This window comes from Trichinella spiralis (assembly GCF_000181795.1).
Source record: "Trichinella spiralis strain ISS 195 chromosome Unknown Scfld5, whole genome shotgun sequence".
NCBI lineage: Eukaryota > Metazoa > Nematoda > Enoplea > Trichinellida > Trichinellidae > Trichinella > Trichinella spiralis.
This window is the reverse complement of record NW_003526944.1, coordinates 4393527-4406010: the sequence shown is the minus strand read 5'-3', so window position 1 is coordinate 4406010 and position 12484 is coordinate 4393527. Positions and strand designations below refer to the sequence as shown.

The window sequence follows — 12484 nt, the reverse complement described above, 5'->3', positions numbered from 1 at the left end:
TTTTTTTTAAAAAAAAAAGTTTTTCCGGTGGCGGTGGAGGGACTGCCCTATTCGGTCAGCCCGACCGGCCCCCGCGCCGCCCCCCGCCCTCCTGCCCCGGGGGACCCCCAAGGCATCATCGCCTCCTAGCCCACGTGCTGGCCTCACGATTTTGGCCGAGATGACCTTGGGTGGGACCCATCTGATCCACCCTCGACGGACCAGATGGCCATTCTGATCCGCCGAAGACGTAGCTTCCGCACTAGATGGCGTGCGTTGCTAGGCAGATGTGAATCGTTACGCCTACAAAGCCTTGCCGCCTCATGCACATCAAATTGCCGTCACACCTGATACTCAATATTAATGTACTGTCCTGCAGAACCAACTCATGTTTGCATACTTACCGTATGATTTACAACTCATCATTATTGATTTAATGTATTATGCCTACTTATCTTTTCAAATAAAACTGAGTACTGTAAGTTGCTGTTTTTTTGCATTCCATTTAAAACATTAAGAAACCCTGCTAAAATACGTAGTTACGAGTGACGTTATTATACCTAATTAGAAAACATTATGACCCACTTTTGTGTTTACATTGTATGTTAATCATTTATTAAAAAACTCTCACTGCTGAAATATGTTGTTACGAGTGACGTTATTTAACCTAATTAAAAATTAAAATACTCAGTGTAGCATTTACGTTGCCTTTTAAACTTTCTAATTAGCATATTAAAATTAATCTCATATTTAATGCATTGTTTTCCTACATGTTACGGATTAATGTCATTCTATTTATAGAAGATTACTTCCTATTTATAAAAAGGTTAAACTCGTTGCACCTTGCCTAAGCTAATTATTTATTTCATTTATACCAAGTTTACTTTTCCCATTGCCTAATTATAGGAGACCCCGATTAACATTTTTATATGTAAAAAATTTATATTCAAACAATAACTAATTCACCAATAATTAATAAATAAAATTATGCCTATTTAATGTTTACCATATTACATCCCTTTTAACTGTTTACATTACACTGTTTTAAAGTAGAAATCTACTTTGACATTACATTCTTTAAAGTGAAAAACTGCTTTATACTAAAAATATATTATTACCACTATGAAATTAATGAACAATTAAAACCTTTTATAAGATGAAATGTAAATGAAAAACTGATAAAATTTTCTACTTTAAAACAGTGTAATGTAAACAAAAGCTGAATTTGCTTAATTATTAGATGAATGAACATTATATTTTATTTATCATTTAAGTTCCTAAATGAATGAATTAATGTATAAAATGTTAACAAATTTAAACTATTTAGCATGATTATAAGGGGAAACTCTCGATGGAGATAATTTCAAATGTATTATGCCTAAACTGATGAAAGGTGCAACGCCAAATGAACTAGTTAAAGGTGTGACGGCAAATCTGATGTCAATCATTGGCCAAGTGTCAGAGCCGGCGTAACAATAACACAAACGCATAGCGACGCTTACCGTTCCTCTTGGGGAGTAACGATCACCACTAGATTGGCACTGAAACAGAGTCTCAGCACTACGTCAATTGCGAATTTGCATATCTGCCTCTAGGACAGATACGTCTTACGAATTCACATAGGTGTTGAAATCCCATTGCACAAGATTTCAAACAACGTCCATTACCACACAAATGGACAGGGCCATCTCTTTAAAACCGGTCTCTGGCCAGCACGGGACTAGGAGACTCCGCCGAGGGAAGTCCCCGTTAACGGGCAGGAGGGCGGGGGGCTGCGCGGGGGCGGTCGGGCTGAAAAAAAACCTTGCTTGAGATCCCATTGCTGGGATCCGAGCAAGGCGGCAGGCCTCTGGTACCGCAACCGGGAGAGGAAGAGGTGAGCTTTGAAAATATGGACTTTGATCATTTGATACGGTTAGGGTCGCGTCGTGCAGTGTAACCCGTCGAACTCCTGGACACCACCCTATCTCACATTCCTCCTATCCTTGCACTGCTATTCTCAAGCATTTACTTATTCTAATACTCAAACTATAGCAGTGCTACAAACTCACTATGCTCAAAATGTCCTTTGAAATGATCGTCAAATTATGCAACCATTTCTCTTTCCGCAAATGAACCCTAAACTCAACTCGAAAGGCATGGGACATGAAAACGTTCAAATGCGGAAAGCCACTCAAATTTATTATAATAATACTCATGATCTACATCCAGTTACTCTAATTAACAAACAATCATGCTCGATAACTTACAGCTCGAGTTTATATAGATTACAGACTCAAGAACTCCTCAGTGAAGTTTAACTAATTAGTCTAACTCAAAGAATTATACTTACCTAACTTACCCTTGTCTTCTGGATGTCTTCTTTTATCTTCTATTCTTCTGTATCTAAATGTAGAAGAATTAATTTAATGAAATAATGTTATAATAAATAAAAAACAAAGCCGTTTTTATTGTTCTTCTTCGTCTGTCACCGCATTGAAAGCGCCATTGTTCATTCGCCGCACATCGTTCGCCTACAATCATTTGAAATGAATTTCTAGAGCAAGTAATAGTAGCCTCAGGAAAATTTGCATAAAGTTCATTTCCAATGATTAACAAGTATGAAATGTATTTCATTTCGTTGAACAAACATTATTTGGGCCACGCATAAGCTCAAAAGCAAACAAATTGAAATTGCATGCTAATTTTAGTTGAATCTGCACTACGCCTTTGTTTGAAAAGATAACATTTTCTATGTCTAAGAACATGCCTTCGTCATTACATAATGCGCAAATGAAGTGGGCAAATATCGTTCAACGCTGCTTTTAGTTCACAAAGTCAATATACCTTGTGAATGGCTAATATGAAAGCATAAAAGTCAGTCACTGCGCACTCAGCCGTATAAGTCGGCTTAGGTAAGTTGGATATGCTACACAGAGATGAATAAGAACAGAATCTCAACATAATATAAACAATGAGTTTGCACGCTGGTTGCGCCCCTTGAGAAGCAAAATTTACTAGACAAAAATTTTGATTTATCAAATGTTTTCATGGTGTAAAGCTTTAAAAACAATGTAGATTGATATTAAAAATAATTTCTGTATGAATACGGCATTTTTCTGTCTTGCATAATAGAAAACACTATATGCTGAATGATATTCGACCTGCTCAGTTCAAAATGAAGTGAACATCTGAAAATTGTAAACTTTATCGTCTCGTGCAATTAAATTTAGATGAATAAGGAAAATAGCGTATTGGAATGTGGATTTTTTCAAGTACTTCATCGTTTAACTATATGAAATTGAGAATTATTCTTTAAAAATATTTTATGTTTAACGCATCTTTAAAATGAAAAATGCTAAGATAATTCAATAGACGTGCATTAATGGAAAAAAATCAGGAAAATAAGTTTCAGTAATAAATTTTCACCTGAATGCAGATTGCACTAGTACCTTCGCTACGCACTGCCACCATTAATCGAATATGAATGGAATGAAATAATAAGTATGGATACAACGTTTGCTTTTCTCTCATTTGTGTATTACTTGTTAACCTTCTTATCAATAATTTGGTAATTCAAATAATATATAGTACTGTATTTTCTTTATTAATTATTTTTCATGAATTTATTTTTGCAGTTTGTTTTTATTTTTATTTAATATTTGTATTTTTAATATTTATTATTTTTATAGTAAAATAATTTTTTACTTTTTTTCATTTTCTCTACTTTATTTTCTTTCTATTCTTTGTATTCTGCTCTAATGTAGGATAAAATTATCTGTAAGAATTACGTCATTAAATGAAACTTGTCTTTATTCCACTGACAACAGTGAAGCTGAGGCGCAGACTGTACCAGCTGCCAACAGTATGATTGATAGCGGCAGATTCACGTATACTTTTAATTTACTGCTTTATAATTCATGCCTAAATTCTGGGTATATTTTAATATTGTTTGTGTTTTCTTGACTTTTGTGCTGGTTTGAGCACAAGGAAATGTCCGATGATTTTCTGCCATGCTTCGCTTTCCCGCGTATACCCAACAATAAAGTCAACTTGATTAGCAGATACAATTTTTCAGTAACCCCCACAAGTACACTTTCCTTCCATGCCTTCCCTATTTTGCACCTGTTTTCCCAACAAACTCTGCCTTCTTTATCATATGCAAATTTCTAACCCACGGCGCATTGGCTGTCACTATGACGCATTTCATTCGTCCAGCTTGCCTGTTTGTTTTATATTTAAATCGCACTCTAACACTAACAGCCTCTTCTCCAACTTCTCCACCGCCTAACTCGATTTCATCTCTGTACTCTGAACTCTGACATTCACCCACCACTCCTCCAACCTCTTCCCTCATAGCCTCGTTTATTCGATTTTTTATAAAAATTGCTGCAGGAAATGTTGCTCTTAGCTGTTTTCTCTGATTTTGTGATTCTTACTTACCTGGCATTATAACCATCTGATTGTGCTCTGAAATGGCGCGATGAGTAGCACTTACAGATGTTGAGGATGATGCAAGGTAAAATATCCTGTCTTCTGAAATCTTGTGCCGTCGAACAACACTTTACCAGCAGAAAATCAATTATGGAGCAGGAATGAAAACAAACGTGCGTATTTAGAGCATTGTAAGAGGAAATTATATCCCTTCATTTAATTTCAAATATACAGAGGCATTTGAATTATGGAGAAGTGCGGACATAGTATACACGAGATTTATCATTTACGTGTTATTTTACATGACAGTCTTTGATGAACAAAATAGTACCGTTTTTTCATTTAAACAAAATTATAATCACAATCACGCGATAGAATAACTTGAAAATTTATTATTTCAATTTAATTTCAAATGAACGACACGTTTCGATTCCAAATGAAACTGAATTTGAATATTACGCGGTCTATTTGAATGGAAAAGTTAGAAGGAATGTAAGCATTAGTTCGCTCAGTCGTTCGTCTGTCATGGTAGTCAGGAAATAATTTTCAACACTTATCTGTGCAGTATAGCTTCGTTCTGCGGTCGCTGGTCGAAAATCTGTAGGGGTAAGGACACGTTAAAGTAATAACTTTTGGGTACAATGCTAGAGCATCAAGCGCACTGATTGGCAATCTTAAAGAAGTACGCTTTCCCATTTTCATCTCCAGAGTGTAATTTCACACTTAAGTACATTACTTTAGCCGTCGATATATTTTTAATAGGTGACCATGGAATTTTTTAATGGACTTATCATACTGATCAAAATTGAGGTATGAGGGCACTTAATCGCATAGCATTATTGAAGTGTTCAATAAATTACTAGTAAAAGTACTGAATAACGTTCTGCATAAAGGTGTCCACACCGTCAGTCGACGAGTTTTTATTTCGAATGTTCGATCTGTTCATCTGCTTGAATATATTTTGAGAAGGGGGTATTAAATCACCATACAGCGTTTTCGCTGAATTCCAAATCGCACAAAAACACTCCCCGAATTTAGTCCGCCACTTCCTGAATTCAACTTATCACAACATTGCAACGGATCAAAGCAAGAAGCCTGAAGAATTTTTGGAAGCAGTAAAATTAACAAAAGCACTTTGTTAAGAGCCGTCAACGAAATAACAAAACTGCCTCGACATGCTGCAACTCATAACTGCTCTGCATAAGAGGCAGCGCTGTTGTGTTTCCACTCTATAATATGCTGCAAAGCCTCAACTAATGTACGGTACAAATGACCCATCTCGTTCCACAAAGCATGTCAAGGTAGCCGTATTTTTGGTTCTTAAGCCTACATTCCGCAATCAGCTTTTCTAAAGCTTTAAGCGCTGTAGGTCCTATGAAGGATCTTTTGAAAAACAAACTGACTTCTGAATGCATTTCATAACTGTTGCAAATGGCTTCAAAATCAGAAGACTTAGTAATGCTGAAACTCAACAGTGTCGACTTAATGATGCCGAAATAGTGATTTTTGTAACCTTTTTTTGTATCTTCAACTATTGAGACCAAATGGAAAACTTGAAGCGACAACCAAACACTGCATGATTGCAAACGCATTCACTGCCGTGTTGCTATTTGGCCATAGTGTTGTAAGTGGTGCATTTTTCTGTAATAATGAATGCGCGAATATGACTGCTTTGCTTATGCAATATCTATATCTTCTGCTTTCATCAATCGTAGAAATGAGGCTACTATTAAGTTGCTAGTGAACTGTAGATTATCAATTATTTCAGATTAACACTTGTATGATGCATTGCAGGTTGGTATTAGTGAGAGTTGCACAAAATTTTCCCAATGAGGGAGGGGCTGCCTAAGACCCCCCTATCAACGATACTGTTCACATACCATAATTTATTTGCAGGGAAGTAGTTAGTCTTAATTTTTCACTTTGAATGTTATGTATTTGTCTAAATTTTCAAAATTTGAAAATGAGTGAAATGCAGGTAAAACAATGTCTTTTACTTACACGTTGTCTTTCTTTCTCTGTCAGAGCTACGTATGCGTTTCCCACACATACTAATCTAGAAAATTAATTAGAAATTAGAAATTAATAAATAAATAAATTACATGAATTTCAATATTTCTATCATGCACTGTTATCTAAAGTGCTGAGCAATGCAAATAGTATGAAAATTTATTCCATCAAGTTCAATTAGTATATTAGTAATTCGATTAGTAGGAAAAAATTGAGATTGTTATTCTTGAAACTCCACTCCATGCGTAATATTCTATGTTACCATAAAAGCTTTAGGCGGACAATAAATAGCTTTTAAAGAAAACAGGAAGAAGTTAATTAATGAACAATGTAATTTTATTTCAAACATTCGCTGAAGAGTCTCAAAAAGAAATTCCATTTTTCATGCCTATTACTGTAAATTAATTTCGCTCTAACATGCAAGCATAGAATGAATGTTAGTAAAAGAAAATAGAAATCTGTTAGTTATAAGCTGGCATATTGATGAAGACCTACAAATATGACATACTTGCAGATAACATGACATCAAATATGAAGCATAACTTATTTGAATCGCAGATAATTTGAAGGAGAGAAATTAAAAACGCTTCTTGCCTGATGCCCATCACATGAATAGAATTAATAGCCGACCATAGAGGGCACAATGTGAAAAGTTGTACATGAGCAGGTCTACAATTTAAATAGCATATCACGCTGCCTTTAGTGTAGTAAAAGCGTAATGACCTAATAATAATGGAGTAATAATGGAAAATCCGAGGTAAGAAATATTTTAATTACTCATGACCGTTTTTCAAATGCCTATTTTTCAGTGTAAGACTAAAACTGTTTCAAATGAATTCTATGTAACAACTCATTCGACACATCTCAGACAAATTATTTATTCAATTATTTTGATGTGCAATCAGAATTTATTCCTCCTACGAACTGCAACACTAAAAGTGCATCTCCAGCAAGAGCACTGAAGGATTCAACGAAATAAATCCATATTCATATAGGCACATGTTGGGTATTAATGAAGAATGGAAATAATAGTAATGATGATATTACGCATTCCACGACACGAATTGATTGTTTATCAAACGCAAAGGACACTTTGAATGTATACCTTTAAGGCAATCAAGCATTAATGAATATCAGCAACAGTTTTGGGATGAATTTATTCAGATTTATTACAAACAGAAAGCATTTACCATTTCATTGGCGTTGTGATCAATTTTCAAGCACAATTTTGAAAACACTTGGTATTGTACATAAAGGAGGAAAACCTGCATTTCCAAAAGCCGCAAAATGCTGCAAAAAAGTGTCCACTTTAAGAAAATACCCTGTTTTTAATTATGGACTAACATAACATCTTCCATGTACGTTAAATTACCAAAAATATCAAAACCTGGAAATGTGCCAAAGTTATAAGCCATTTATTCTGAAACTGCTGGGTAGCCTTTGCTCAAATGTCACACGGTACGCTGAGATAAAATACATTTAATGCACTGAAAAGGTTAAAGTTAAGGGCGATACAGAAGAAGCATCAGTTATATTGGAAACCGGAGGAAAGGAACCACTAGTTACGTGACTTTTATCAATACGCTGATGGGGCCTCAGTAACCCACCATAGGAAAGAAAGTGTGCTGGGGCAGTCAATGAAGCTGCACAGAACCATTGGTACAGGAATCATAGTTAAACTATTGGACAAAATGTCGGATAATACAGAGGTAGGGTATTTAGCAAGTTTCTCATGGATTCCTCAGAACATTCATCTTGCACTGTATTGTTCACACTCTATTTGTGATTAATAGGTTGTTAGATTGCAATCATATATGAACGTAACAGAAGCATAGGAGTGACGCAACACTTACTTTGAAACTGAAGATTGTATTGAGGAGAAGAGCTAAACGCGCTTCTTGGCTGTTGCTCTATACGTTAATAAACCACATAACCATGAGGATGACATATCAAGCTTGTTCAGCGCCAACAGCAGGTAATTAGAATATGACATTCCTTCTGTTCACTTCACTTTTAATTTTGAAAGCGTAATGACATCATTAAAGTTGCAAATTTTTACTAATTATAAAAGTAATTACGTTTGTATTCAACCCTTATGGAATATGATGCAATGTGACGGATCAATTTACTTTCGAGTGTTGATTTGAAGATCTGTTCCTCTTCAAGAATGTAAATGAACGGAAATTAAATTTACCAAACAAGTAAAATATTGTACCAAGCTGCTCATTTCTAATGCATACTTAGCTAATATGTTGCGTATTCTGAAAATCACGCAGACTTGTGCTGTTTCGAGAAAGTTAGAAAATTTTGGAAAACGGATTTTGGAAAAATGTTTCGCCGTTTGAAGCAAAATAACAAAGGCTGTAATAGCCCGAGAAATTCACAAAAGGTGGATAAATCGATTTACTGTAAAATGCTATGAATAGAACGAAACAAATAAGAAAGGAGCAACAAACTTCGATTCACTATTCCTTGTTGCGTATTTCTCGAGATCTAGACTTAGAAATGGAAATAAAATGGATTATAAATGGGAAAGAAAATTAGAGAAACAAAATATGTAGAATAAATACATATGCAAGGAAAGTCATATTGTGAAAAGTTTTACAAAACAATAAATATTTGAGCAAAAAAAATCATCTCATTTAACTAAAATTTCTTCTTGACTTTTCTTTATCGCTACAGCATTCTTAAACTATAAAATTTTTTAAACGTAATTTCTTCAATTAATTGCGCTTCTGAAATGAGAATAAGTCAACATGAAGAGATGGGAATGCAAATTTGATGAAACGTTTCATTTATTCCTTTTATAAACCTTAAACTTGTAAACCAAGTATTTAATCAAATTTCTCAAAATTTCAGTGACTGCGTACTATTATAAATTTATGGACGTCTATCCGGTGCAGTACTGCTTTAAATTTTTGCAAATGCAATGTATAAGTAGCTGCGCTTTTCCAGCATCATTACATTATTTTTACTGAACTCTATAGTGTATATCTCAATCGATTGGGAAAACTACCATCGATAGGAACATTTAATTGTTATCGATTTTTATTTCTTTACTTTCATTACTATTTTTTGCAATTGTTATCGCAAACCACTACATTAAAAGCACATTTTTACGTGTGGTATTTAGCTTCAATAGCAAACTGAAAATGAATTCAAAGAAGGACAAGTTTGGCATCAATCAGAAGCGAGTTGAATGAAAGTCACAGCATTCCATGCAATAAATATTTTTTTCCAAAAAATTGAAGCATCCAAGGCGTACGGTATGACAATCAGGTATTAATCAATGTTGAAGGTAAATAACGTTGAAAATTCCACCAAACTGAGTGAACTGATAAAATATACAACCAGAAACTGAGTACGCTGAATGATATATTTCCATTTCAACTTGTTTTGAAACAAATTATATCGAATTAATCAAAATCAGCTGCAAATGAAGGAAAAATGGAATGCGAAAGCAAGTAGAATATTCCACCAGACTGTTCATTTTGAATGCATACATTCTTCAAAAGCCCAAAATGTTATGTTTTCTGTAATTCACGCATTCTTGTTCCATTTCGAGGAAGCTACTGATGGACAATTCTCATACGTATTAAAATAGACACTGGGAGAAATTTAGAGGCCATTTATGCGAAACCTAATGGGCAGATTGCGATGAATCTCTCCCTAACATTATTCCTTATCAATGTAAACATCCACCTATCAAAAAAAGTAGAAATTTCGCAGTTTATCGCAAAACAATAGAACCAGAAAAATGTGATTTTAATGGGAATGGAAAGAAGAGAAATAAAATGTACGAAATAAATAGGGATGCATAAATTGTTATTGTGCATAACTTTACCTCGAAAGAATTATAGTTTTTACCAAAAGTATTTTCAAATTTGATTAACATTTGTTCCTCATTTTTGCTTAGAGATTACTGCATCGCTGATGCTTTAATTTTCATTTTTCAAAATTTTATTGATGGATTGGGCTGCAGATTTAAGAATTACTCAAAATAACAAAATTGGACAAGAATATTCATCGTAGATTACATTATTTCTACTGTAAATTTGAAATTTCTTATCTAATTAGTTCACTAGCTTATACATTTAATCATATATTGCATATTATTGAAAAAATATGCACATTTAGCTCACATAATAATGTTCACACTTAATTTCTTACTAAGAGGAAAGAGGTTGACTGAAGTCATTCAAACATAATCAGATCGGGAGTTCAGTAAGGAAACGTAACCTACCTTGTAATTGTAGATGATACTGAGGAGACTTGAAGGCGCTTCATGATGGCTATTTTACACACTAATAAACTGAATAACCATTGGGATAACATTCTTGAAAGTGGGTCAAGTTGAAGTCTGAGGAAGTAGAATGTGCCATAGCTTGTGGTGGAATAATTTCAGTTTTAGTCAGTAATAGCATAATGACATAGTTACAAAGGCAATGTTTACTTATATATGAAACTTATTACGTTTTTATTCAAACTCAATGTTATATAATAATATATGAATGTAAATCTATTCATTTACGAATGTAGATTTGAAAACTCATGGAAATCTCATCATAAACCTGTTGCCGTCATGAACGTAGGGGTAGAAAAACTGGATTGCCCAAAATTAAAAAATAATAAAATTTTTGTTCTGAAAAAATATAGTTCTCAATTTTACTATTTAATTTTGCAAAACTATTTAATTTGGGGAAAATAACAAATTGTGGTTGCGCATGATGATAATTTGCGAATGGCAGAATACCTGTGTATCAACATAGGCAGTGTAAAAATTTCAAAGGGTATTTATTGCACATTTACAAAGTTGTTTTAAATGAAACTTTGAAAAACACACTGATCTGACGATGTCGATCGATATCAATGAAAAAATTTCAAAATTTCAAGAAACGTTTATCCCAGTATTTCGCAAAACAATAAAAGCTAAAGCCTATGAAATTAAGGAAATTTTTGGATTAAGCGATTCCCTATTGAAATTACAAGATCGATCAGAACAAATTACAAAACAACAGCAACCGTGTCCTAACCGTTCCATGTTCACCATTTGTCGAGATATTACTTTGAAACGGGAAACTAAAAAGGAGAAAAGAGTAAATAGGAGGAATTGTAAGGAGAAAAAAACGAGAAATGAAATATACGGAATAAATGAGTGTGCAAGGAAAATGATTTTGTGAAGATTTATCGCAATCGCTAACAAAATTGAGCGAACAGTAGTATCTTGATCAAACAAAATTTGTTCCTGATTGTTCTTTATCGCTTACAGCATCATTAAACCTTATAATTTTTTAAACGTAATTTATTTCATTATTTGAGCTTCTGAAATGAAAATTATTCCAGCATAAGAGATGGGAATAGATATTTTATACAATATTGCATTTCTTTCTTTTATAAATATCAAATTTAGAACCAGATATTTCATCGAATTTCTCAAACAGTCATCGATTGTGCATTATTCAACAGTATGAAAATTTATCCTGCGCCACACTGCTTTAAATTATTATGCAACGAATAATTCGCTGTGCTTTCCTAGCAAAATTCCATTACTTTTACTGAAATTTAAAGTGGGTATCTTAAACGAATGGTAAAATACCATGGATGGGGACATTTAATTTCAATAAATTTTTAATTTATTTACTTTTATTACAATTTCATACAATTGTTATTGCAAACTGCCACATTAAAACCAGATTTTCACATGTGGCACATAGCAACAACTGAAAAGCGAAATGGAATTCAAAGAGGGACATATTTGGTATCAATCAGAAGCCCTTTAAATAACATGAATTGTGAAATACACGTTATCAATTGAAATGAACAATTTTTTTGCACAAAATGTTTTTTGCTCAAAATTAAACATGCAAGGCGTACGTTATGACATTCAAGTATTAATCATTGTTGATGGAAAATAACGTTGAACTTTCATTTGAATCACGGATTATAGAAGAGAAATTAATAGAAAATGTGTATTTTGAACGATTTATTTCCATTTAAGCTTGTTCTAAAACAGGTCTCAATGAATTAATCAAAACAGACTGAAAATGAAGGAAAAATGGATTGCTGAAACAACTAAAATATT

General features: G+C 33.7%; 4 protein-coding genes across 4 annotated transcripts; 2 read left to right on the top strand and 2 right to left on the bottom strand.

Moving 5' to 3' along the window:
* Positions 1–1013: 1013 nt before the first annotated feature.
* Tsp_08484 (hypothetical protein) lies at positions 1014–2502 on the bottom strand. Its single transcript, XM_003375447.1, is given in 6 exon segments — positions 1014–1079; positions 1326–1520; positions 1647–1770; positions 1783–1942; positions 2321–2364; positions 2417–2502. The coding sequence occupies 6 exon segments, from the start codon at positions 2500–2502 to the stop codon at positions 1014–1016; spliced, it is 675 nt and encodes a 224-aa protein (XP_003375495.1).
* Positions 2503–3464: 962 nt separating this feature from the next.
* On the top strand, positions 3465–4280 carry Tsp_08483 (conserved hypothetical protein). The gene is made up of 3 exons (XM_003375446.1): positions 3465–3475; positions 3726–3848; positions 4037–4280. Exons 1-3 carry the CDS (start codon positions 3465–3467, stop codon positions 4278–4280), a joined length of 378 nt encoding a protein of 125 aa, XP_003375494.1.
* Positions 4281–5367: 1087 nt separating this feature from the next.
* Tsp_08482 (conserved hypothetical protein) lies at positions 5368–6029 on the bottom strand. Its single transcript, XM_003375445.1, has 4 exons — positions 5989–6029; positions 5667–5775; positions 5559–5621; positions 5368–5487 (listed from the first exon to the last, which is right to left on the bottom strand). The coding sequence occupies exons 1-4, from the start codon at positions 6027–6029 to the stop codon at positions 5368–5370; spliced, it is 333 nt and encodes a 110-aa protein (XP_003375493.1).
* Positions 6030–11143: 5114 nt separating this feature from the next.
* On the top strand, positions 11144–11920 carry Tsp_08481 (conserved hypothetical protein). The gene is made up of 3 exons (XM_003375444.1): positions 11144–11192; positions 11296–11498; positions 11813–11920. Exons 1-3 carry the CDS (start codon positions 11144–11146, stop codon positions 11918–11920), a joined length of 360 nt encoding a protein of 119 aa, XP_003375492.1.
* The last annotated feature ends 564 nt before the right edge of the window (positions 11921–12484 follow it).